This window comes from Salvelinus sp. IW2-2015, linkage group LG11 (assembly GCF_002910315.2).
Source record: "Salvelinus sp. IW2-2015 linkage group LG11, ASM291031v2, whole genome shotgun sequence".
NCBI lineage: Eukaryota > Metazoa > Chordata > Actinopteri > Salmoniformes > Salmonidae > Salvelinus > Salvelinus sp. IW2-2015.
Genome location: NC_036851.1, coordinates 11188029 through 11215345, shown reverse-complemented (window position 1 = coordinate 11215345; position 27317 = coordinate 11188029). Strand labels below are relative to the sequence as shown.

The window sequence follows — 27317 nt, the reverse complement described above, 5'->3', positions numbered from 1 at the left end:
ACACAACAGAATATTCACTTTTTTTTTTACCCACAGGAGTTGGATTTTGTGAGGGTGTCCAAGAAAGGGCGTCTTCGAGAGGCCATCGAGGCCAAGCGCAACCTGAGGAAAGAGATAGAACGCCTGAGCATGGAGTGGGACAGGAAGATGAGGGAGGCGGACGAGTCCCGTGGCCATCTGAAAAAAGAGCTGGAGAGAGAGAGACAGACACGAGTCTGCGACAAAGGCTGTGAGGCTGAACGCCTGCGAGCCAAGTACTCCACACAGGTAGGACCAAGATCCTTCTGATATAGCCTGCACACATAGGTTATCATACAGAAAGAATCACACACACACATACCTAATCAAGAATAGTTGAATCACAGCATGTGCTTCCTGACTGATGTGTACCTTCCTTTCCAGATTGAGGAGCTGCAGGTTCAGCTGCAGCAGGCGGAGGCGGACCGAGAGCAGCTGAGAGAGGAGCTACAGCAGGAGAGGGAGGCGCGGCAGAGCCTGGAGAGGGTGGTGAAGGACCTGCAGGCTCAGCTGGGAGGCCCACAGGACACCCCCATGACCCCCCAACACACTAACGCAGAGACACAGAGACAGACACACCATCCCAATGGATCCTAAAGATGCGTGCGCTAGACAGTGTGTGGTTGGAACTAGAGACTTAATGCAAGAGGGCGGATACAGAATGCACTGCGCCTCTTGTTAAGGAAACGAAATTCAACAAATTGAAAGATGTTTGTGGGAGACAAAGACGAGGTTTTCATAGAATTTAAAATACATCTTCCGGTTACTGATATGATAGAAATGGACGTTATTATAATAATATATGACCTTTATAAAATGGAACTGGATAGAAGCATGAATACGCATTGTTGTACAGCCTACAGAAGCTAAGAAAGAAAGTCTATGGAAGACACCTCACAAGTGACTTTAGAGCCCTCAGTCAGATCCCTGAAGCTGTTCAAGGATTGTGTTTTGGTATAAGCTATTTAAAATGTACGAATATAGCTACATAGTGTTACTTGAATATATAGGGGAAAGAGAAGTGCTTATTTTCATGAAATGACAGTAGCAGGTGTAACTCTTGCTAGTGCCACGGAATCTCGGTACACTTTAAGGTATTACAAAGCCACTGGAAACAACGGACACCAGTATACCACTATTGACTTTTTTTTCAATCAGTCAGTTTGCTTAATTCAAATGTTTTCTCTTTTCTTTTGAGGATGTACAGGACATGTTGCGACAGCAGCACTGCTATCCTTCAGGCAACGCTCACATACGTACATATTTACACATTCACATACCAACATATACATGTATGCGCCAGCTTCTCTACCGTGTGTATTTGTGTTCTTGTATTTAAAGCCTGAAGTATTGGGGATTGTGTGGCCTGGAATCAGTTCCACCCACCTTTTGTTCCCATCTTAAATCTTTTATGAAAGTGCTACTTTTTACAATTCGTATTCCTTACACTTAATTAGTCTTTTTGAAAAGAGTTTTTTGAGATACAGTATATTGTGTATGAAACCAAACTATGTGACAAATGTTTAAATGTGCTTGCCCATGCTAGAATGGAGTTCTGCCCGGTAAATCTAATGTTACCCACATAAAACACCTTTGATATAGCTTTCTCTTTGGTGAATTGAGGTATTTCCGATTTTGTATCGAGTACAGTAAAATAATTTATATTCYGAAATAATTTGCTGCTTGTCAACTATAAGCATACATTTTTAGTCACTGGTTTTCGGGCTCTTTGAAAAAGCAACATGTGCAGTTTCAATGAACAACATTTCTACATATATATACAAAATATGGATATATATTTTTGTACTTTACGAAGAGGAATTGCACTTTTAAAAAATAAAATGTGCATTGTGCATTTAACTCCCTCATGTTTTTCAACTCACAAATGAACATGAACATAGAACACTTTCATTCAATGAACTCTTATGTAAATACAATGTTCAAGGATGATATTGTAAATAAGATATTTGTCAATACGTTTGCTTGCTTCACACTTAACTTGCATATGAATATTATTTTGGCTCTTACTTGAAACCAATAGAAACTCTATATTTGAAATGTTAATATTATAGTTTCATTATTGTTTCCCTTCGATATCATCTGAAATCAATGGGCATTTAATAGAATGGATTATGGTTATCTTATTTGATGTATTGTAAGGTGTCTCCCAAAACCCAGACCAAAAATTTTACCTGAAGACAATTTCTCACCATCAACCGCTTTATCCGACTTATCAGACAATGCTAAAGCTCCTATTAGGATAAATATTACCCCTTCTTTGGGTTTCATTCCTAGGTGCCCTCTTATGTATTGTAGAAGAAAATACTTTTATGTCTTATGTATCAGTTCCGTTTTTTCTCTCCCACTGAATACCTGTTGGGTACAATGTACTAGCAATATACATTGTGTTTATGCTCTTTATTGTAGTTTTGGTTTGGAAGTGGGGTTTGTTTTTGCCGCTTGTTTCAATGTTTCTTTTTTCTTTGGAAAAACTGTATAATAGCCATTAAAATCAAATCAACCATATTCATGAGTGTGTTTTATATTTTATTACAGTCAATGAGTTACACAAAGTGTAACACTGTTATCMCGTTTCAAGTTGTATTAGTTGTATGTACTGTGCCTTCAGCAAGTATTCATATCCTTTGACTTATTCCACACGGTTGTTTTTCAGCCTGAATTCAAATGAATTAAAACTATATACAGTACCAGTCAAAAGTTTGGACACACCTGCTCATTCAAGGTTTTTTTGATTTTTTTTTTACTATTTTCTACATTCTAGAATAGTAGTGAAGACATCAAAACTACGAAATACAGTTGAAGTCGGAAGTTTACATAGTGAAGACATATGCAATGATGTAGTAACCAAAAAAGTGTTAAACAAATCAAAATATATTTTATATTTGAGATTCTTCAAAATAGCCACCCTTTGCCTTGATGACAGCTTTGCACACTGTTGGCATTCTCTCAACCAGCTTCATGATGTAGTCACCTGGAATGCATTTCAATTAACAGGTGTGCCTTGTCATAAGTTAATTTGTGGAATTTCTTTCCTTCTTAATGCGTTTGAGCCAATCAGTTGTGTTGTGACAAGGTAGCGGTGGTATCAGAAGATAGCCCTATTTGGTAAAAAGCCAAGTCCACATTATGGCAAGAACAGCTCAAATAAGCAAACTGGCTCTCATGAGGACCGGCACAGGAAAGGAAGACCCAGAGTTACCTCTGCTGCAGAGGATAAGTTAATTGGAGTTAACTGCACCTAAGAMATTGCTGCCCAAATAAATGCTTCACAGAGTTCAAGTAACAGACACATCTCAACATCAACTGTTTAGAGGAGACTGCGTGAATCAGGCCTTCATGGTCGAATTGCTGCAAAGAAACCACTACTAAAGGACACCAATAATAAGAAGAGACTTGCTTGGGCCAAGAAACAGGACCAATGGACATTAGACTGGTGGAAATCTGTCCTTTGGTCTGATGAGTACAAATTTGARATTTTTGGTTCCAACCGCTGTGTCTTTGTGAKACTCAGAGTAGGTGAACGRATGAYCTCTGCATGTGAAGCATGGAGGAGAAGGTGTRGTGGTGTGGGGGTGCCTTGCTGGTGACACTGTCAGTGATTTATTTAGAATTCAAGACACAATTAACCAGCATGGCTACCACAGCATTCTGCAGCGATATGCCATCCCAYCTGGTTTGCRCTTAGTGGGACTATCAGTTCTTTTTCAACAGGATAATGACCAAACACACCTCCAGGCTGTGTAAGGGCTATTTAACCAAGAAGAMSAGTGATGGAGTGCTGCATCAGGTGACCTGGCCTCCACAATCACCYGACCTCAACCCAATTGAGATGGTTTGGGATGAGTTGGACCGCAGAGTGAAGGAAATGCAGCCAAAAAGTGCTCAGCATATGTGGGAACTCCTTCAATACTGTTGGAAAACCATTCCAGGTGAAGCTGGTTGAGAGAATGCCAAGAGTGTGCAAACCTGTCATCAAGGCAAAGGATCTCAAATATAAAATATATTTTTATTTGTTTAACCTTTTTTTGATTACTACATAATTGCATATGTGTTATTTCATAGTTTCGATGTCTTCACTATTATTCTAGAATGTAGAAAATAATCAAAATAAAGAAAAATCCTTGAATRAGTAGGTGTGTCCAAACTTTTGACTGTGACTGTGAAAACATGTTGTTTGACAATTTTGTAAAGGTATTGAAAACTAAATACAGAAATATCTAATTTACATAAGTATTCACACCCCTGAGGCAATACATATTAAAATCACYTTTGGCAGCGATTACAGCTGTGAGTCTTTCTGGGTAAGTCTCTAAGAACTTTGCACACCTGGATTGTACAATACTTGCCCATGATTCATTTCAAAATTCTTCAAGCTCTGTYCAATTAGTTGTTGATCATTGCTAKACAAAGATTTTAAAGTCTTGTCAAAGATTTTSAAGCAGATTTAAGTCAAAACTGTAACTTGGCCACTCAGTAACATTCACTGTCTTCTTGGTAAGCAACTCCAGTGTAGATTTGGCCTTGTGTTTAAAGTTATTGTCCTCCTGCTGAAAGGTGAATTCATCTCCCATCCCAGTGTTTGGTGGAAAACAGACTGAACTAGGTTTTCCTCTAGGATATTGCCTGTCAGCTCCATTCCGTTTATTTTGTATCCTGAAAAACTCCCCAGTCCTTAACAATTACAAGCATACCCATAACTTGAYRCAGCCACAACTATGCTTGAAAGTGTGGACAGTGATACTCAGTAATGTGCTGTGTTGGATTTGCCCCAAACATAACACTTTGTATTCAGGACCAAAAGTGAATTGCTTTTGTGGCTTGTTGCAAACAGGATGCATGTTTTGKAATATGTTCATTCTGGAGAGGTTACCTTCTTTTCACTCTGTCAATTAGCTTAGTATTGTGGAGAAACTACAATGTTGTTGATCCATCCTCAGTTTTCTCCAATCACAGCCATTAAACTCTGTAACTGTTTTAAAGTCACAATTGGCCTCATGGTGAAATTACTGAGCAGTTTTACTTCCTCTCTGGCATCTGAGTTAGGAAGGACGCCTGTATTTTTGTAGTGACTGGGTGTATTGATACACCATCCAAAAGGTACTTAAAGACTTCACCATGCTCAAAGGAATGCCTTTTAAATGTTTTCCTATCTACCAATAGGTGCCCTTCTTTGCGAGGCATTGGAAAACCTCCCTGGTATTTTGTGGTTGAATCTATGTTTGAAATTCACTGCTCAACTGAGGGACCTTACAGATMATTGTATGGGTGGGGTTCAGAGATGAGGTAGTCATTCAAAAATCATGTTAAACACTATTATTAGACACAGAGTGAGTCCAAGTTATTATGTGACTTGTTAAGCAAATTTCTACTCCTGAACTTATTTAGGTTTGCCATAACAAAGGGGTTGAATACATATTGACTCAAGACATTTCAGCTTTATATTTTGTCTTAATTTGTAAACATTTCTAAAAACATAATTCCACATTGACACTATGGGGTATTGTGTGTAGGCCAGTGAAAACAAATCTAAATGTAATCAATTTTAAATTCAGGCTGTAACACAACAAAATGTGGAAAAAGTCAAGGGTTGTGAATATTTTCTGAAGGCACTGTATGGGATACACATGGTATACATCGTCCAACGAAATGCTTCCTTGCAGGTTCCTTATCGACAATGAAACAACAATAAGAAATAAGAAAATATAAAAATACAAACATRAAGTAAATGGCAWTAACATTTTAGCATAAGTATTGTAGCGACCCGCACTAGTCAGGTCATTACAGTATAATACAGGATGGCACAATTTATAGTCCAATATTATGTATTCATATCTAAGAAACAGGGATAATTCAAAGCACAATTTGTAACATCTTTGATGCTCAGACAAAAACACACATACAAAAACAAACATAAGCCAATCAGTGTGCAGAACATAAGACCTCCTCCTGCAGAGTCAATACTTTAATTCAATTAAATACTTTGGTATCTCTGATAGGCCAGTGTGTTTTTCATAGAACAGACACCAAAAATACACAGCAGAGCTAATTCACAATTTTCATGTTAGTGTTATTACATGCTGATTGCAAAGAGGGCAATTGTCTCGCGAGGGAAGTGCCCGCAGGCTGCTGAGAAGGGGAGACTTAATCTCATTTGTTTGACTGCAGCCTACACTCAGAGTCACGCCACAAAAACTAACATCCCATTCCTATCTGAGAGTGTTTGGATACTCTGCATTCAGCTACTTGATTGGACTTCCCTTTTGTGCTACTGAGTGAACATCCCTTCCCATCCCCACCTCTTTCCCTTTCTTTAAGAGCTTACATTTTGCGTGAAAATCCTTCGGCGAAGGCTGTGGCCTCCTTTAGCCCAGGATTACAGCTTGAGGAAGATTTAGTGGTTGACGCGTGTTGCACACTTCTCTCGCTGCCACAGTGCGAAACACACTTGTGTGTACGGTGGCTGCATCACTGGGACCTGTGCTGTGGAATGTTTGGTGAAGAATGGGAATGAATGGAGTAACCACGGGCCTTCACTCGCTGTCCTATGGCTAGTTCTTCTGGAGACACACATACAAACAGGTGGTGGTACATGACAAGGTTTTTTAACTCTGGGTGATAAAATACAATTCTGAAAATGGATATACTTCCTGGATTATGGTAGGGAGTTAGAGTTGTCTTCAGGATATTAGTTTTGGTTTGAACCACAGTCCAACTGGAGAGACGAAGGCTGTGTGAGGGGCACAGACACTGGGTAGAGGACATGAGCGGGAGGCAGGTGTGTAGCTAAATGAGCGGTACAGGAATGAACGTCAACTCAGCCATGGCACCGCTATCTCCAGGACTAAACGTCAATTTATCTCCAAGGCTAAACCCCATCAACACCCCACCGATGACAGCTCCATCTCCAAGATCTCCAAGACTGAGTCTCACCACCACCCCAACGATGACAGCTCCATCTCCAAGATCTCCAAGACTGAGTCTCACCACCACCCCACCGATGACAGCTCCATCTCCAAGATCTCCAAGACTGAGTCTCACCACCACCCCACCGATGGCAGCGATATTTCCAAGACTGAGCCTCACCTCTACCCCAGTGATGGCTACCTCGTCTACAGTGAAGAGTGGCTCTCCATCCTTTGCTTCCTTGTCTCCCGGACTGTTCTCCCCCTGTCTGTCCTCTCTGAGCGCAGAGAGAAGGACCTCCTCCCCCTTCAGCAGGTCCTCCAGCAGGTCCCCCACCCCATCCATCATGACGTCCCCAAAGCTGTGGCAGAAAACCTCCATCTCCAGACTGGCAGAGGAGTTCTTTTGGATTGGTGGAAGCGTCGTAGCACAACCCAAATGGAGACTGGGTCAATATGGTAAGCGACTGATGGAGATATGACGTTTGACATATATTTTGTCTTCCCTCGAATGACTTAATTACATATTATTTGGGGAGGATACAGAGCTGTAAGTCATTAGCCACTAAGTTTGAACAAAATGTATGAAATAAGATAGCATATTCTATAACCTGCTATTGCTTCCTAAACCTTGGGTTTCCCACCATAATAGAGTGACAATGCAGGTGACATGTACGCAGGTAACAGTGAGTGGATGATGGGTATATGGACTCCAGACAATCCCTAGAGATTAGACTGAGTGATGCAGACTAGTGGGCATCACGTGTCTCTCTCTCTCTACTCCAGATTACAGAGGAAGGTTAACTGCTCTTACCGTCATGCTCAAAAATACCGTACAAACATGAAGGCCATACGAACATGTCATGGGACAGGAGGTCGTAAGAGAATGGGAGCCAGCTCAATTAGAAAGACAAAGTCAGCTGTAGGTAGGCCTACAGTATGCACTATCAATGAGTCAGTATAGAGCAGAATATTCTACACTACATATATTGCAAGGATGAAGTATCCATCTCAGTTGTACGAAAATACAAGTATTTGATGTGCAAGGTGCACATAAACAACCCCTTAAATCCTGGCCCTGACGTTGTCAGCTAATCTAATAATCAACTGCTAGTTGGTAAATCTCTGCTTCAACCCTGCTTTCTCCTCAATTCATCTGAAAGGGATAATATGCGTGGCTTCCCCAGTTCTGTGAAATAACATTTGTAAATTCACCTGTTGATTGAAAGATAATTCAGTATTGTAGGACATATGGGGCTACACATGCTTATGACACGTCTTACAATGCATTAGCATCTTCTCTTTGTTGCTCCAGTAAACAATTACTATATGGGCCCAAATAGACTAGCGTTCTGTGCAGGGGGTGTACTTGTACATCAAGCTACCTCACGCTACAGAAACAGGATATAGGCTCCTACTCCTATGAGCCGTTCCCTATTTGCCCTAACCCTATTTACTTACTCGATATGGGCCCAAATGCTATAATTTCAGGGCACACAAGTACAGGATATGGACAGGGTGCCCTGTACCATATGAGCACAGAGGTCATCTGATGTTGACCCAGTGTGTGTGTGCCTTCCTCCCTGCGGCCTGTCTGCAGTGGAGAGGTGTATGTGCACCATGCAGACTGGCACCCAGATGACCAAACTGAAAGGGAAGAAGAAGGGCCTGGTCAGGTTCTTCTACCTGGATGAACACAAGTCCTGCATCCGCTGGAGGCCCTCCAGGAAGCACGATAAAGCTAAAAGTGAGTCAGACAGGGAATGTTTCAGATGGGATTTCATACGGGTACTGTGAGGAATACTCAAGTATTTTAACTTGGTCTACATTCAACAGTTTACCAGCCCTATTCCATTAGCTATTTGAACATAATGTACAAACGCGCATACCACATGTGTGTATTACCACCTTGTAACTCATCTGAAATAGCTATGAGATTTCTGAAAAAATGAACAGGTTATTGCAGCTGATTGACTGCTAGAGTACATTCTTATTCATTTTCATGTTGATTCTATCCCAGTAACCATTGACTCCATCCACGAGGTGTGTGAGGGCAAGAAGTCTGAGATCTTCCAGCGCTACGCAGACAGCTGCTTCGACCCCAACTGCTGCTTCAGTATTTACCATGGCGACCACGTGGAGTCTCTTGACCTGGTCTCCACTAACGGAGATGAGGCCCGTACCTGGATTACTGGCCTGAAATACCTCATGGCTGGCATCAGTGACGAGGACAGTCTGGCAAAGAGACAACGCAAAAGGGACCAATATCCTTTACTCTGTCACTATGGAGCATATCACTCATAGGGCCTTATGACCCAATTATGAAAGTAGAACATAGACCATCCTACAACACCATAGAATACATCCATTTGACTGACATAATAGGACCTGAATATCATCAGCCTGTGGGCATTTGATTCAATTAGGACATGATACCTTCCAACGTTTGTGTAAAATCACATGTAGCAACACATGTAATTCCAGGGATGTCTTGTCACATAGGATGTATTTTGATACACACTAAAATGGTCACTGGTCTCCGTGTCTCCTCCTTAACTCTTATTTCACATGGTTACAGCAGACCTTCTCAGAGGCAGACAAAAACGGGGACGGCAATTTGAGCCTGGGAGAGGTTCTTCAGTTACTCCACAAACTCAACGTGAACCTGCCCAGGCAGAAAGTCAGAGAGATGTTTAAGGTAAGATCATATTCAGATGTTCATAAATCTGGGGATGAACTCACCAAGAACATTTTGATGTTCTTGTATCTCAATGTTTCTCATTACATCCTAGAATACAATAACAAGTAATTGTAATCTTTTAAAAGTAGTTTTACAGAAGGTCATTATATGTATCATGTGGAAACCCAGGATCAATTATAAACTAGTTTGCAAGAGCTTGCATTTCAGGTGTCCTTACATAGTTTGGCACACAATGTACAGTGTTGTATATACTGTAGCTATCCCATAGTTCTGTCTGAAAGGTGAGAGGACTTAACCCTAGGCTACTTTAGAAGCCAGCAATAGGGTTTCACTCTGACAAGACTCTTCCAGAGGGGTTTAGGGGTCAAAGATCATGGCCTGATCTCCAATCCTAGCCTAGGATGTGTTGTCTTGTCTCAGGATTTCCTAGCCGTACCTTGAGAGAGTGCAGGTTGGTCGCTGTACGTGAGAAGCTCGCTACAGGAAGACCAGGCCATATGGTCACCGTTGAACAGAACAGATGGCTATGGTTGTATTAGCCTACTGTCACACTGCTCCAGTAATTCATACTAAGGCACAATGCATTACCCGTCTTCCATCTTGTTTAACCCCTCATGTCAGACAGTTTTGTTTTGTGGCTGTGCAAGAAGGAAGGTGTCTTTATCTAAATCTATCAGTGGCTTGGAAATACAATGACATTTCTAAAGGGAGCAAGTAATTATACGGAACAAAAATATAAACGCAAGATGTAAAGTGTTGGTTGGTCTCTGAAATACACACAAAAAGCTTATTTCTCTCAAATTTTGAGCAGAAAATGTGTTTACATCCCTGTTAATGAGCATTTCTCCTTTGCCAAGATAATCCATCCACCTGACAGGTGTGGCATATCAAGAAGCTGATTAATCAGCATGATCATTACACAGGTGTTCCTTGTGCTGGGAGTGTGCAATTGGCATGCTGACTGCAGGAATGTCCACCAGAGCTGTTGCCAGATAATTGAATGATAATTTCTCTACCACAAGCAAACTCCAATATCGTTTTAGAGAAATTGGCGGTACGTCCAACCGGCCTCACAACCGCAGACCATGTGTGACCACCAACTGTCTGAAACCATCTCAGGCACGCTGGAGAAGTATGCTCTTTACAGATGAATCCCGGTTTCAACTGTACTGGGCAGATGGTAGTGGTGGGCAACTCCAGTCCTTGGGGGCATAATTTTTGTCACACTTTTTCTCCAATCACAGCTGATTAATCAAATTGCATTCTAAACTGAAGATCATGATTAGGTGATTATTGGAGTCAGGTGTGTTAGCTGGGGCAAAACTGTGACACCAATCAGGCCCCTGATGACTGGAAATGCCCACCCCCGGTGTATGGTGTCGTGTGGGCAAGCGGTTTGCTGATGTCAATGTTGTGAACAGAGTGCCCCATGATTCCGGTGGGGTTATGGTATGGGCAGGCATAAGCTACGGACAATGAATGGCAATTTGATGGCATAGAGATATCGTGACGAGATCCTGAGTCCCATTGTCATGCCATTCATCTGCCGCCATCCCATCATGTTTCAGTATGATAATGCTTAAGAATCATAAAGAGATGGGCAGTATTTTCTGAACTGCAAAGAACCATTGAAGGGTTCAAATGGTTCTTGGAGTCATTATGGTTTCACATAGAACCATCACCCTTCTCAAATAACCCTTGAGGAACTCTCTTTTCTAAATGGTTAACCCTCACCCTAACCTTAACTAGAACCCTACATATTTTCTTCCCATCCTCAGAAAGCAGACACAGATGACAACCAGGGTTCGTTAGCTTTTGAAGAATTCTGTACCTTCTATAAGATGATGTCTACACGCAGAGGCCTCTATCTCATCATGCTCTCCTACAGTAATAATAAAGAGTTCATGGACCTGAATGACCTGGTCCGTTTCATGGAAAATGAACAGAAGGTAAAACTGAATTAAAAGCAGAATATAACGTAAAAAAAAAAAAAATCAGCATATTTGCTGATTTTTCATCACAATGTTTCTGTTTGGTAGATGGCGGGTGTAACCAGAGAATATTGTCTGGAGATAGTCAGCCAGTTTGAGCCATGTTCTCAAAACCTACAGAATATGGTTCTGGGCATCGATGGTAAGGATTTTACATGATTTTGAAGTAGTTTTCATGACACAAGCGCCTGTATCACAGCCCACAGAAATAGCCAAATACACATGAACAGACATGGTGTATCTCCAAGTACAGTAACAGTATGTCAATCAAAGACAAGTCACATATCCTGTTTCTTACCGCAGGTTTCACCAATTACATGCGAAGTCCAGCAGGAGACATCTTTAAACCAGACCACCATCATGTGCACCAGGACATGACTCAGCCCCTGTGTAACTACTTCATAGCCTCGTCCCACAACACCTACCTGACAGGGGACCAGCTTCTGTCTGAGTCCAGGGTAGACATGTACGCCTATGTGCTCCAGGCTGGCTGTCGCTGTGTGGAAGGTAAGCTTAGACACTATAATGGCCCTTCAACTGCCTCCCTACTCAAAACATTGCAGTGCTGTACTCCACCTTAAGTGATAAGTGATATGCCAGAGAAGCCGGTGTTTGCTGATTTGTTTAAGAGACTTTATAGCCATTTACACAGATAATTCAAAAGATCCAAGGACAGGATGTACTGGGTCATTATTTGTAATGCAGGAATGTGGGGTGGCAGTCAGGAAACGTATTACTGATCATCTGGCTGTATATACGGCAGAGCTGATGGCCATTCTGTAGTCGTTGCTCTGATTCATGTGCAGTGTTGATGAGTCTGCAGTCCTTTAGCTCACGTAGCAGACAAGACCTGTTTGATAAGATGCTACAAACCCATGGCAGGATTAGACAGATGGGTATACAGAGATAAGATTTACTTGAGTCCCTGTCCATGTGGGGGTAGAGGGGAACGAGGCAGCTGATATACTGGCTTAACAAGCACTTAGTAGTGGGTATGTTGATGTGGTAGTTTTAATGAGAAAGGCAGAGGTAAAAAGCCTGATATGGACAGTGATGGTGCAAAGATGGCAGGAGCAGTGGAATAGAGATAATAAGGGCAGGCATTTATTTCAAGTACAGAGGAAAGTTGGGGAGGACGGCAGGAAGGGACAGAAGAGAGGAGGCTAATTTTTACAAGATTAAGGGTGGGACACAGCCAGTAGATTATGGGTGGGACACAACCAGTAGATTAAGGGTGGGACCCAGCCAGTAGATTAAGGATGGGACACAGCCAGTAGATTAAGGGTGGGACACAGCCAGTAGATTAAGGGTGGGACACAGCCAGTTGAATAAGGGTGGGACACAGCCAGTTGAATAAGACTTTAAATATGATAGGAAAGCATCCAACAGGAAAGTGTGATTATTGACAGGAAACAGAGACAGGGGAGCATGTATTGCTACAGTGTGAGGAGTATTAGAGGGAAGGAGAGAGGCTGACATCTAGTATGAGGGAGAAGGGGATACATGAAATTATTTAAAAGAGTATATTGAGTAGAACGTCATTAGATATAGTCTCAAATATGTTGTTATAATTTTTAAGAGCAACATGGCTGGGAGGTAGGATTTAGATTATCCCTATCGCTGGCCCATACTCCAGTACAGTAGGTGGCGGTAATGCACCATAACGTTGGATGCCAACAGCCGATAAAACCCCATCAAAGAAAGCCGGTGTTTGGAGGATATATTGGCACGGTTGTTGTTAGGCCCGAGATGAGGGCATTATTACTTTTGTACAACGGGTCACCAACATATTCAAATAGTGATTGACATATGTTTCATTAAAAACGTTATTTTGATTAATTTATTCATACTATTTCATCATTCCACAAGATATAGTCCCGACACAAATCTATGGTTGCTTCCCAAGCCGCCTGGTCGTTCGTTCTTTCTGGCATCATTCTTATCCCTTGCTTGCCAGCTAGCCAACTTTGGCTAACACAGTCACGTCAAACAGCGTTGCCATAATAGTAGCAAAGTAGCTGCATTTGCGTTTGTATAAGCTATTTTCTAATGATTGTTGGGGGGATACATCCATAGCAATGAACTAATGATGTGCGATTTCGCCTGGCATTGAACATTTGCTCTCTCACCAGGCCACTGTTCAAAAGAGACAGCCAACTACACAGCTAACACAATCACTTCAAACTGAAAATGGAATGACAGCAAACTAGCTGCCCTTCATCTCGTTTTACCTGTTTTCTATTGACATTTCTTTGTAAAAATGATGCCTGCTGATTTATGATTTCGACTGGCTGAGAAATGCTGCCTGCCTGTGTGTCTCGTCCCGACTCCCGACAGGTTCATTACCATAGGACAGCTGGAGATCGAATTTCAATATCTTGAAACAATGTTGCAAATGTCGGAGAGACAGACAGCAAGGTTTATACAAATCTCCGCTGTTGAAAATTAAATCAAATGATAGTCTAAAAGAAATGGGATATAATGTCTAAATGCTTTTTATAGTGGAGATCAAGTTTATAAATTGCCTGGCTGGGCTGATGAGAGAGTGGATTGCGCAGTGAGATGGGACAGTAGATAGGCATTTAACGTCATAGCTTTAGCTAGCGGTAACTTGTGGAATAGACACCGGCTGGAATGTTGTTTTAAAACCAGTTAGCATCCAGGATTAGACCCACCATAAACCATGGGTATGACGAAACATTTATTTTTACTGATCTAATTACATTGTTAACCAGTTTATAATAGCAAAAAGGCACCTCAGGGGTGTGTGGTATATGGCCAATATACCACAGCTAAGGGCTGTTCTTAGGCACGCGGAGTGCCTAGATACAGCCATGGTATGTATATTGGCCATATTTTAAAATTGAACCTTTATTTAACTAGGCAAGTCAGTTAAGAACAAAATCTTATTTACAATGGCAGCCTAGGAACAGTGGGATAACTGCCTTGTTCAGTGGCAGAACAACAGATTTTTTCCTTGTTAGCACGGGGATTCTATCTAGCAACCTTTCGGTTACTGGCCCGACGCTCTAACCACTAGGTTACCTCCCGACCCATATACCACACCGCTTCGGGCCTTATTGCTTAAATAGACACTGGCTGGAATGCGGTTTTAACCAATCAGCATCCAGGATTAGACCCAACCGTTGTATTACAGTATTTACCATCCTCATCACTCACTCACTCTTTCTCTGTGTCTGTCAGTGGACTGCTGGGATGGACCAGACGGGGAGCCTATCGTCCATCATGGCTACACCCTGACATCCAAGATCCTCTTCAAAGACGTCATTGAAACCATTAACAAATATGCCTTCACAAAGAATCAGTGAGTACCTTTATTTTGTCATCATGTCCTGCCCAGGTATAGATAGCAATATAAAACCATTCATGGGCAACACACATTCCAATATGTTGTGTCATACATCCTCAGGTACCCAGTGATCCTATCCATAGAGAACCATTGCACAGTGCCCCAGCAGAAGAAGATGGCTGAGTATCTGTTGGAGGTGCTCCAGGATAAGGTGGACCTTTCTACGGTCAACATGAATGAATTCAGAAAGTTGCCCTCCCCAGAGCTCCTGAAAGGGAAAGTTTTAGTCAAGGTAAAGCCATATTTCTTTACCAGTGCACTGCGCAACCAATAGTAGCAGTCAGTCATTTCCATAGCGCCGATTTCCAAATCATGAAACTTTAAAACAGCATTGCACAACACTTTCTGTGAAAAAAAAGTAATGTAGTAAACAGACTGGTTGTTATTCCTCAGGGAAAGAAGCTTCCAGCGAACATTGATGATGATGCAGAGGAGGGGGATGTGTCGGATGAAGACAGTGAGGAAGAGGAGGACGAAGATGACACCCAGATAAACACAGATGTAAGGACATTACTACCGTTTAGCTAAAATATACGGAGGGTAAAATATCAATGTTTTGAGTAAAACTACCCCGGGACATTTGTAGTGTTCCTAAAAGCCCCTGTAGGTGGCATGATACACCAAATGTGAGGCATCAATGAACGTCTCATCACTGTAAGCCTAGTGCCCTTATTCTTTGTCTGAAAACTATATCAATTAACGGCTGTTTTACAGTGGATGTTATGTGAATTTCATCATGTGTTTCAGTTTACCTAGATACAAATATCTGATTGCTGTACTTTTTTTGTTGTTACTGACTTCAGAGAACAATGAAAAGCATACCTCGTGATGTTATCAGGTGCTCTGTCATAAGATGATACCAAAGCCATTAGGAATTCCATCAGACAGTGAGATAGCTAGGTGGCTGATTGATTGTGTCAGCAGGGAGTCTAGAGTCTTGAATATGTTTGACTATTCAAGGGGAACGCTGCTGGCACTGCAGATGAATCCAAACCCAAGAAACGCAGGTCTATCATGGGCAGCTTCAGACGCAAGGTCAGCCTATTCTCTCGTACAACTCCCTCCCTGCCTACCTCCTTACCCGGTCTTCGCTTCACCGCGCTTTCCAATCATGTTTATGCAAATTAACTTCACTCTTCCCCTTCACCATTCCCTCCACCATGCAAATTACTCTTACCTCACCAGCACAAATGCAAATCACGAACTCCCTTCACCACCCCCCTTTACCAACACTAGCGTGTGAAAATAGCCATTGTCACCATAGGCCTGCATCAGCTTTTCTGTGTGACTTTCCTGACAGCGCAGTGTATTGCTTTGAGAGACATTTTCTACTGCTCTAACATGCTCTTGTTACAGTAGAAATGCCCCCATCTGGACTAAACGCTGACTGTTCATTTCTTGTACTTAGAGGAAAAAGAAGAAGAAAAAGAAGCTAATGCTCAATTTAGACCATGCAGACCAAGAGAACCCCATCATGAGAGACAAAACACACATTGTGTACCACAACAAGTAAAGCCAATCAAACATGACTGTTATACTGTTATCAAACCATTTACTTGAACTTTTAAACATTGACCCATGCATCCACTTATCTCTGGCCCTCCCCTATTCACCCTCAGGAAAGGGAAGACGATGAGGTTATCCCGAGCGCTGTCTGACCTCGTCAAGTACACCAAGTCTGTCCGGGTCCATGACATTGAAACACAAGGTGGGGAGTAGTGTCCATATTCATACAAAATCATTTCTGTTTTATTTAACAATAGCACAAGATCTTTCAGCATGGGAGTCATTCTATCTCTTGGTTGTCAGTGTGTCTGAACCTATGTGTTTTCTGGTCGGCAGCTTATATGACCAGTTGGCAAGTGTCTTCACTCAATGAAAGCATTGTGAACCAGATCATGGCTCTGAAGCCAGCTCAGTTGGTGCGATTAAACCAGAGGCAGCTACTACGTGTTTACCCCTCCAACTACCGTGTGGACTCTAGCAACTTCAACCCACAGCCCTTTTGGAACGCAGGATGCCATATGGGTAAAATACCCTGCTCATGCAATACCTTAAGTGTGCTTTGCTTTGCTTACAGAGAAAAACAAGACAGTCTAGAGGCAAATATCCAGACTTCAGTCTGGTTCAGAACAGTGGTCGTACTCTAAAATGTATTTCTTATCTTGCCTTATCTTTTCAGTTGCACTGAATTACCAAACAGAGGGCCGCATGCTTGAACTGAACAGAGCCAAGTTCTCAACCAATGGCAACTGTGGATACTTACTGAAGCCCAGGTGCATGAATAAAGGTGGGTACTATTAGAAAACATGGGTAACTGTAGTTGAAGCCAAAATACAGACATGAGCAAACGGATTATACAATTAAACACTATAAATGCACAGTAGTTGTTTCTCAGAATAACAGTTTGCTGGCTGAATGTTGCCCTCTGTGTTGCCCAGGTTTCTTTAACCCTACGCTGGAGGACCCTCTGCCGGGACAGAGTAAGACTCAATTGGTACTGAAGATTATCAGTGGGCAGCAGCTTCCAAAACCCAAAGATTCAATGCTGGGGGATAGAGGGGAGGTGAGACATGTCAGACAACCTCAATTGACCTCTTTTATGTGAGGAGACTACAAGGCTATTTGTCTTGTCACTCGTGCGTTGTATGTGAATGTGTCTTCTTTGTTGTTGTCGTAGATTATTGATCCTTTTGTAGAGGTGGAGATCATCGGTCTGCCTATTGATTGCTGTAAGCAGCAGACGAGGGTGGTGGATGATAATGGTGAGCATTGATCTTAACTCAACAGCTATTTAGTTTCCTTTTTTTTTTAACAAGGTGCTCATTCGACTACGCATTTTGATATTCTGTTAAACTTCTGCTGAATGAAAAGCACTAAAAGGTTGTGGAAATGCAATGGAAGATAATAGTCTCCTTCCTTCTCTGTGCCATTGTAGGCTTCAATCCCATGTGGGAGGAGAGCTTGGTCTTCACCCTCCACATGACCCAGATTGCACTGGTGCGTTTCCAGGTGTGGGACCATGATCCGATAGGACAAAACTTCATTGGACAGAGGACCATAGCATTCGTCAGCATGATGCCAGGTAAGGTAGCTGGAGGGATTAACCAGGTCTCTACTTCATCAGACAGAAGACATTTGGATCGTCAACATAACAAGTGTACCATTATCATGGATTGCTCTATGAAAATAAAATGCATGTGATTTTGGGATTAATGTGATAAATGGTTAATTTTACCCTATCATCTTTTAAAAACATGTTAAGGTTATCGCCATGTCTATCTTGAGGGCATGGAGGAGGCCTCCATCTTTGTTCATGTTGCTGTAAATGACATCACAGGAAAGGTAGGCCTAAGCACTGGGTTGAGTTTTGCTTTACCTGTATTGCTGTAGTTGAAGACTAAGGCTTAGATTTTCTTAACAGTGAGTCAATTCACAACTCACTTTCTCTTGAATTCAACACTTGATGAAAGCTTGTCTTGTTTTCTGTCACGTAGGTTAAGCCAAGTAATGCTGTAAAGGGTTTTTTGAAAAAAGCTACGAAGAAAGGGTCAGCCAAGGAGCCAAAGACGGTCTCTATGCACCTCTCCACTTACTCATCAGAGGACGTCCGTCAGCGGTACCGCAAGGACCTGGACTCCTACTCCCAGGAGAACAGCGGGAACGGCAGCATGTTAGTGACGCCTGCAGGCATAGACTACCTCCATAGAGGGACTCAGAGCGAACCACTGAAGCGAGCTCACACGGTGCAAATTCTGGAGGAGGAAATCCAGGGTGCTTCTCCGAAGGAGGAGAAAAGAAAGGAGGGGAAAAGGAAGGGCATCCTTGTCCGCGTGTCCTCCACCTTCTCCAACTCTGGGGCGTCCATCCCGTGCATCACAGCAACAAGCCCTGACCTGGAGGGCATGTTTCAGTCGTCTCAGCCACAGAGTCCAGAACCAGAGAGCCAAATGCAGTCGTTTCAGGCAGCCTGGCCAGATCTGGAAGACCAGGTTCAGTCTTTCCATGCACACTGGCCGGGCCAGAACAACTCGGGTCGGTCATTTGAGCCTAAGTGGCCAGACCCACCTGAGATTGAGGACATAGCAGGAGAACCACTGAGAAAGCTTAACAGTAAGCCTGCACTCCAAACTGTATCAGAACATCTGAACCAGCCCCAACCCCAGCTCCATCCACAGCCCCAGCCCCAGTCCCAACCCCAGCCCCAGTCTCATCCTGAGGTCATTCTCCGGAACCGACACCCACCATCCTCCCCTGTCAGAGTTAGACGGACCCTGGAGACCCCAGCCAGCCAATTCCCCTGCAGTACATTAAGGATCAAGGCCCACTCTCGCAGTGTTGCACGGAAGCCGCACGCCTCGCCACTCTCCCCGGCGGTTAACCGCAGGGCTGCTGTGCACTGGCAGCCTCAGACTCCTTCCCCTCCCCCCCAGAACCATTGCCGCTATGGCCACCAGCCTATACCCAACGGCCTCTACCTGTCTGACAGTGACTCCAGCAGTGGTGGCAGTATAGACAGTCTAAGTCTGGAGCTCCTGCCCTCGCGTGTGCCAGTCAGTGGGCAGAGGGAAGTGGGCACCCTGCAGAGAGAGATGAATGCCCTCTTTGACCAAAAGATGAAGGAGATTCGCTGTAAATCGCCACTCTTTTTTTACGGTAAAAGTGACTCTTATTATACGATATCTTATTCTGTTATTATATCCCAGCTAGAGAGCATGCCAGTGTTAAAGATGTATTGGTTTTTGGTCACAAAGTATGTGTACTTGTATGCTCAGATCATCGACATTACAAAATCGATGTTGATTGATGACCCTGGAATTATAGTAATGACAATTTTGTTCGCTGTGTTTTATTTGCAGATTACTCTACGCTATAGTAACCAGACACTACAAGGACCACAGCAGTGAGCAGCCAATTGGAATAAGCATAGGAGTAGGAAATACACTTGTAAACATATAGCGTTACCTTGTATGTATCTAGATGCATGTACAAATGTCATCACATTTTGAGACCGAACAAGTTTATTTTGTATAAGCTAATCACTTACTTTTTATGTGGATATTGTGATTTTTGCACCACGATGCATCTATTGTAAATAGAACTGAATACCAAAGTGAATCGTTCTGAAGGGAACAGAATGGAACATGCATTCATTACTAGACTGGTTTTATTGAAAGATGTGCCGTAACTTTTACATCAACATCGTTCTATGACATAATGCTTTTTTTATGTGTTGAGTTCTATAATGACAAAACATGTTATGTAAGTGGACTGACGGTTTTATAGGTTTGAAACGAATGTGCGAAATGTGTGCTGCCAATTGTACAAAAACAGTTCAGTATACTTGGTATCTATAATATGTAAATGTATAATCTACTTTAAAACGAATGTACTGCATCATTTCATTAATAACAGTAATATATTGCTCTCAGTATTTGTGCTGATCAAAAGTACTGAAATGTAAACTCTTTGAAAGTGATGATTTTTCATAATTTACAGATGACTTGACTTGGACCTTCATGTTTMATTTCTATTTTTGCACCGCTCTTAAATCTTTCTAAATCAGTACACATGAAATTATTTGTAACAGTAAATATACATGTTGTTTTTCTCAATAAAATATCTTCAACATAATACTGTAGTATTGTTAATTTACTCCACCTCTCCAGTATGTTATTTATTACTATGTTAATTAACACATGTCACATAACAGCCTGGAAACAGTCTGTAAGCATGTCTGATACACAGTGTTTCTTTGTGGTTAAAAAAAAGTATCTAGAACAAAACTCATGTCAAGACCTGCATAGTGACATTTGCTTTGTTAGGCCATATATAATAGAGTATCTACTATCATTTCTACTCATGCTTTGTCTTTGTCTGCGGTTTCCTGGCTTCTCTTCTTGTTGGTGGTGGTGGTCCTCAAGCGCTGACTCAGTTCATCAGACAACACTGTGCAATATGATTTCTGTGGGGAGAAAATTGGAGCGATATGTAGAGCAATCTTGACCAGGCAAATCTGCTTATCTATTCATATGGAATATTCCCACAATCCACCACTCTTCATTAAACCAGTGTTAGACCGTGTAAGTGTGTGCATATGTGTTGCTCACCCTCTGCTCCCCAGCATTGCTCCGGGACTTGATGGTGAGCTCCAGGACAGCCAGCAGCACCCCCAGCCCCAGGCCCAGAGCCAGCACCAGGAACATGCCCTTCAAGCTGTGGGGCTGCAAGGGGGAGGCCWTGGCTGGGTCTGCCATGCAGCTGCTGGCCCACCACTTACTGCGCAGGTAAGCCAACTCTCCTGCCTCACTCAGCTCCAGGATGGCCACACTGAGGTTCTTCAGCATGGGAGAGCCTGGATGACACAGACACATTTGCACATCAGCGGGCTTGTTAGAGAAAGTATTTGTGTCGCATGAGTACGGTGAGTGTAAGAACATTATCACGTCTAAATAATGTTCAGAGGTTTCAGTCAATGTGTGTTGCCGTATGATATCTCACTCCCTGGACATGTGGCTCACCCAGGGTGCCTGCGATGCTGTACCCTCTCATGCCGATGACCTCATGGACACGGACCAGCTCACAGTGACGAGCCGCCACCAAGTCCAGTGACACAGACTCTCCAATGAAGGCAAAGTTGCCCTCCTTTGCCCGGCGAACACCCTCATCCATTGATGACACACAACTCTTGGCTCTCTCCATGTTCTCATAGATCCTGCGGTAGGTTGGGTTATTAGAGTTCTACACAAAGGAAAAGAAAAACCACGGACAGAGAGGAAGAGAAAGTCAGTATGCCGCTGAGAGAACTGACAGAATGGAGACACTGACGCGTGAGCCTAATCATTTGAGGGCAAAGAGCGAAGGGGAAAAGAAGGGGATAAGAGGTGTGGCAGGGTGCACTGGCCTCACCTTGAAGAAGGCAAGTGTGGAGGAGCCAGACAGGGTCCCATACTCAATCCCTTGCTGGTTGGCCAAGTCCTCAAACCCTTTCACCATCAGTTGATTGGAGTCTGAGCCCTGAGATGTGCTGAGGTTGGAGAAATAGCAGGCCAAGAGGACCAGACCAAACAACCACCAGGTGCAGCATATTATGCGTCCTGATAAAGCTTTGGGGTGTGGACCGGCACCTGAGAATAAGAAGAAGCAATACTAAATCAGAACACCAAACCACACAGACCATACACAGCTCGTGTGTTGTTGTTTTGGTGCGGGTACGCTATTGGTTGAAATGCCTGGTTAAATCACTGTTAGTTACCCTGTAGAGTGAGGGCTCCAGCAGTGTACCACAAACTGTGGCTGAAAGTGAAGTTGTTTTCCTCAGTCTGGGGTTGACTCCACTCACATGGGCTGAGTCTGTGTTGGAAAATGTTTGTTTAACAGTTTTTAAATTACACTTGTAAAAGGTTCCAGCCAGGCTCAGTACATGATAAATGTATTTTCTGATGAAACTTCATCACACCATAATTCACCTGGCTACTACACAGATGGAAATAGCAGTCCCCAGGTACGCAGCGAGGATCCCCACCCAGGTCTCTACTGAGAAGGGGGTCAGGAAGTCAAAGATGCCAGCCTCTTCTGAGATGTCTTTCCTCAGGAGAATGCTGATGCCTGTCTGCATGAAGGGTTTGGTCATCCCTACAACCTTCTCCCGGGCAGCAGTGAGGGTCAGAGGAGCAATCGCCAGGTCTGCCTCCTACAGGGATAAGAACATAGATTTATATTTTACATGAGCTTTTTTCTTTTTTTTTAAACCTATATTTATACAGGTTTTTTCTCATTGAGATAACATCTCTTTTCCAAGAGAGACCTGGTCCAATAGCAGCAGAGGGAACAACGTTTCAGACAAAACTATTTACATACACTAACACAATATTAAACAAAACCATAAACACACATACAGTACAACAAAAACATTTTACATAAAAAACACAAAGGTCTTGACTGAAAACAGCTGGCCTAAAAACAATTACACTCTTCTATGACATATACATCGATCAAGTGTTTAAACTCCACCAACGAAACTAGATCATCACATTTTAAAATGTTCACACTATAAAATGTTTCACCTGCACGAGTAATTTCCCACATGGTTATGGTCACATTAAAATGGACAGTATCAATCTTAAGCAGAAATGTGAGCAGATGTTCCGCACTGTAATCACTCATCTATGAAAAAGTTAGCTTTACTCACCCCTCTCACCACCTCTCCGATCATCCCGTTCCAGGCCCCACTCTCATCCTGCCTGCCATAGGACCCATCTTTCACCAGGTGCACGTTGTACTTGAAGTCCAGTTTCTTGGCCAGTTCAGACAGCAGGTCCATGCAGTAACCTTCCATCTGAGAGCCTTTGGACATGGTGTATGGATCTTGCTGAAGGGTGAGGCACAGAAGAACGATTCGGACTTCTGAATCATCATCAATCTTGTTTATACAGCAGCAAATGGGTTGAAATGGAGTAGAACATGCTTGCAGTCAATACAGTATAGAGTGACAGAAACATGCATCCTTTAATTACCTTTATTGTAGTGATTGTCAAGTCTGGTCGCATTGCTAAAGGAGAAATAGATATTAGTGAGATATAGAGGTTACCTTGATTCACCCGCATCCACCTCAAAGAGGAAGATAAACTACTTGAAGTTGCATTTGAACCTTGCCAATGACATTCTTAGGTGAATCACTTATGATTCACAGCATCACCAACAGCGGCAGCATTGTGAGTGCTTTCTAAGTACATCCACACATCAATTGAATAAAGGCATATACACAGGAGGACAACAGCGTGCATGCTTACACACTGAACAGAGAGGGGAGAGGGCACTGGCAGACCTTCTCCATCGGCATTGAAGCATTGCCAAAGCGTCTTTCCGGTCCCACTGGCTCGACATCCCTAATTCACAAATATTTTTCTTTCATTTGGAGTGCAATTGGAGTGCCTTCCAAATGTAGCCGGCGGATTCAAAGAGCTCTTTGTGCTGTGGCCATCTTTAGCCCTTATACCCTGAGTCGGTGACCCCTTTGCAGATAGTGAGAGGTAAACATGGGGGTGCATTGATGCCTTCTTAGTCATCACAACTGGTTTCCGGCATCCCAGAGAGCTGGCCACTCTCCTTTCCCATTTGAAAGTGTTCAAAACCGTTAAGATCTATTTACAGCCATATTCCAGCTTGTGAGTTATTTCAAGCCATCACAAAGACATGGCACTATGGGGTAGGAGGGCAGTCAGAGTATCAAAAGCCTTGATACAGGCTAAGGCCTCAGGGCTCCCACAAAACCATAGGGAGATCCTGACACACATCAGCTCCTCCTATTCAAAAGATGACACCCATACAAGCTCTTCAAGGGCCCTGTCACTTTTTGGCCACATTTAAACACAAGGCTCCTTGTTTGTTGCATTGAATTGATTTATTACCATTTTTGTGAGCATGTCAGCTGGCTCGCTTCTTTTTCTGTCAGAGTGGTGCGTGTATGCCAGACAGGATGCGGCCCCTCACTTTGATGCCATGCCCAGCTGACAGTCTCCTCATTCATAACTCGTCAAGCAGAGAGAACATGAGGAGTCTGGCACCAAAATAAGCATATACACTGCCAACACAAGCGCATCGACTGGTCAAACGGCTAAAGAAAAACGTCTACATTTTGTCATTTTACATTTTCTCATGTTCTCTCGGGAATTTAGTTTGAGTGGCAGTCTGTTTCTGTTATCATGCCAATCAGAGGTGGACTTAGCTATGTTTCATAGATTTCAAATTAAATGGACGCCAGCTACCCAAGGGTCCCCGCCCACTGACTGATTTACACAAATGTCAGTTAGTCACTAATTCAACAGATTTATAAAACCTATCTATAAACATTTTAATTGTTGGATAATAATAATAATCTGGCAGTAAATGTATAGGGGTGTTAGAAGGCCCCTCAACAGAATTTTAAATGGGCCCCCAAATTGCTATGTCTGCCCCTGATGCCAACTCCTTGTCACTCATTGTCATACCAAACAAATCCTCTATTATATTCTCAAGCTCATTAGTGGTCATTAATGAAAGAAAGTTTAGAATTGAAGATTGCTTTGAGACCAAATTGTTTGGCTTGACGATAACAGCGTTTGGACCAGGTTATGGTGAATCTCATGCATGTCAAGATTCCTGTTTTACACAGTTTTGCTTGCTTTAGTGACCGACAAACAGACAAAGAATTAACTGGATTTATGAGCACAGTAAGATGTACATTAAACAGTGTATTACCCGCAGCACAGCTCCTTGGGGACAGTAGAAGCACCATGGTGCACACGATGACACCCAACAGCACCCTCATGGTTTCACCTCTGATCCTAATGATGTAGTGGTATCAACGTGATTTCACAAACTATTAAATTCAGAGAACAAAAGAGCTAATGTTGTACTCAAATTGAACAGTGGACTAAAAATACAGTAGATATGTAGCATGGATATATTACATCTATGACAATACACAAATGAAAGAGATCTCCATACCTGATAAGATTGTTAGCTGTAAAGTGAGTCGGCTGTGTTGAGGCTTCCAGCTAAAGACTGATCCTGATGAACTAGAACAAATGATGATGAGAAATATTCATCCCAGCACAACAGAGCTGCTAAAACAGCCAATGGACTTTTTTGTGGGTGGAGAATGAGTTTGTCCCCTGTGACTGTGTCACTTAACAATATGTTTGGAAGATTCAAACGTCTGTTTTGCTATAACTAATGTTATCTTCCCAATTGCTTGCTGGTTTGATGTTCACCTCAGATGTACACCTTCTTACAGAACAAGGCTATATATAGGCTATAGACCAGCTGGTGAATATAGTATGGAAGCTCGTTCCTGACACACAAAAAAAAGAAAATCTGACTACGAGTTATGAGATAGTAAGTCATAATTATGAGATATTAAGTCAAAATTATGAGATATAATGCCTTCAAAAAATATTCAGACCCCTTTGGCTTTTTCCACATTTTGTTAAATTACAGCATTATTCTAAAATGGATTAAATCGTTTTTCCCCCCTCATAAATCTACAAGCAATACCCTATAATGACAAAGTAAAAACAGGTTTTGAATTTTTAGCAAATGTATTAAAAATAAAAAACTGAAATATTACATTGACATAACAGTCTGATGGCCTTGAGATAGAAGCTGTTTTTCAGTCTCTCGGTCCCAGCTTTGATGCAACTGTACTGAACTCGCCTTCTGGATGGTAGCAGGACTGTTAAATGTCCAGGATCCAGACTTACTATCTCACAATTATGACTTAGTATCTCATTATTATGACTTACAGCCACTGCCTGTTCACCGCGCTACCATCCAGAAGGCGAGGTCAGTACAGGTGCATCAAAGCTGGGACCGAGAGACTGAAAAACAGCTTCTATCTCAAGGCCATCAGACTGCTAAACAGCCATCACTAGCACAGAGAGGCTGCTGCCTACATAGACTTGAAATCATTGGCCACTTTAATAAATGGAACACTAGTCACTTTAATCATGTTTACATATCTTGCATTACTTACCTCATATGTATATTCTGTATTCTATCCTAACTATTGCATCTGAGCCTATGTCGCTCTGACATTGCTCATCCATATATTTATATTTATATATTCTTATTCCATTCCTTTACTTAGATTTGTGTGTATTAGGTATTTGTAGTGGAATTGTTAGATATTACTTGTTAGATATTCCTGCACTGTCAGAACTGGAAGCACAAGTATTTCGCTACACTTGCAATAACATCTGCTAACCATGTTGATTTGATTTTAAGTTAAAGTAAAAGTTGTCAAAAATATAAATAGTAAAGTAAAGTACAGATACCCCAAAGAACTACTTAAGTAGTGCTTTAAAGTATTTTTTTACTTAAGTACTTTACAACACTGCTCATAATTATACCTTACTATCTCATAACTAAGACGTGGATGTCGATTAGGGCAACCCCCCGGATCTCTCTGATTCAGAGGGGTTGGGTTAAATGCGGAAGACACGTTTCAGTTGAATACATTCTGCAACTGAAACTGACGAGGTATCCCCCTTCTCTTTCCCTTTAACTAGTAGTCAGATATATTTTATTTTGTGGCGGGAATGGGCTTCTATAGTATGGAGAACAAAGAAAAGAAAGTGGCACATGTTTTTTGTTGTTGTTAAATTAACAAACGAAAGAGGGTGGGAATGTTTATAGTATAACCCCCCCCCCCCTCCCCTTAAAAGAGTTAGATGCACTATTGTAAAGTGGTTGTTCCACTGGATATCATAAGGTGAATGCACCAATTTGTAAGTCGCTCTGGATAAGAGCGTCTGCTAAATGACTTAAATGTA

The 27317-nt window shown here is 42.3% G+C and overlaps 3 protein-coding genes across 4 annotated transcripts in view; 2 read left to right on the top strand and 1 right to left on the bottom strand.

Annotated features, from left to right (window-relative positions):
* skib (v-ski avian sarcoma viral oncogene homolog b) overlaps window positions 1–2544 on the top strand; it is a 38658-nt gene extending 36114 nt beyond the window's left edge. The window contains exons 6-7 of the mRNA XM_023996070.2: window positions 37–267; window positions 403–2544. Of these exons, the coding sequence (XP_023851838.1) occupies window positions 37–267; window positions 403–615 (444 nt within the window). The 3' untranslated portion in view covers window positions 616–2544. The remainder of the gene's footprint in view (window positions 1–36; window positions 268–402) is intronic.
* A 4236-nt stretch (window positions 2545–6780) lies between these two features.
* Window positions 6781–20352, top strand: plch2b (phospholipase C, eta 2b). Its single transcript, XM_070445533.1, has 21 exons — window positions 6781–7400; window positions 8542–8688; window positions 8962–9205; window positions 9510–9639; window positions 11421–11591; window positions 11682–11775; window positions 11937–12140; window positions 14838–14958; window positions 15064–15235; window positions 15397–15504; window positions 15964–16038; window positions 16412–16512; window positions 16623–16711; window positions 16846–17031; window positions 17186–17293; window positions 17445–17569; window positions 17684–17768; window positions 17942–18088; window positions 18269–18348; window positions 18501–19659; window positions 19863–20352. The coding sequence occupies exons 1-21, from the start codon at window positions 6827–6829 to the stop codon at window positions 19877–19879; spliced, it is 4137 nt and encodes a 1378-aa protein (XP_070301634.1). The 5' UTR covers window positions 6781–6826; the 3' UTR covers window positions 19880–20352.
* On the bottom strand, window positions 20278–25620 carry si:dkey-183j2.10 (glutamate receptor U1). Of its 2 annotated transcripts, none has more exons than XM_023996068.2 (10): window positions 25492–25620; window positions 25243–25328; window positions 23520–23554; window positions 23195–23374; window positions 22473–22696; window positions 22259–22356; window positions 21913–22130; window positions 21525–21744; window positions 21114–21358; window positions 20278–20968 (listed from the first exon to the last, which is right to left on the bottom strand). In XM_023996068.2, exons 2-10 carry the CDS (start codon window positions 25310–25312, stop codon window positions 20864–20866), a joined length of 1395 nt encoding a protein of 464 aa, XP_023851836.1. In that variant the 5' UTR covers window positions 25313–25328; window positions 25492–25620; the 3' UTR covers window positions 20278–20863. The 2 variants fall into 2 exon arrangements, with proteins under 2 accessions (XP_023851836.1, XP_023851835.1); XM_023996067.2 differs by having other exon boundaries at window positions 25243–25363; window positions 25492–25591.
* Between the last annotated feature and the right edge of the window lie 1697 nt (window positions 25621–27317).

Coding starts and splice junctions, on each gene's coding strand:
- plch2b (XM_070445533.1), top strand. CDS start 6,827: ATGAGCGGTACAGGAATGAACGTCAACTCAGCCATGGCACCGCTATCT. Junction 7,401..8,541: donor ATGGAGACTGGGTCAATATG/GTAAGCGACTGA, acceptor GCCTGTCTGCAG/TGGAGAGGTGTATGTGCACC. Junction 15,236..15,396: donor AAGGGAAAGTTTTAGTCAAG/GTAAAGCCATAT, acceptor GTTATTCCTCAG/GGAAAGAAGCTTCCAGCGAA.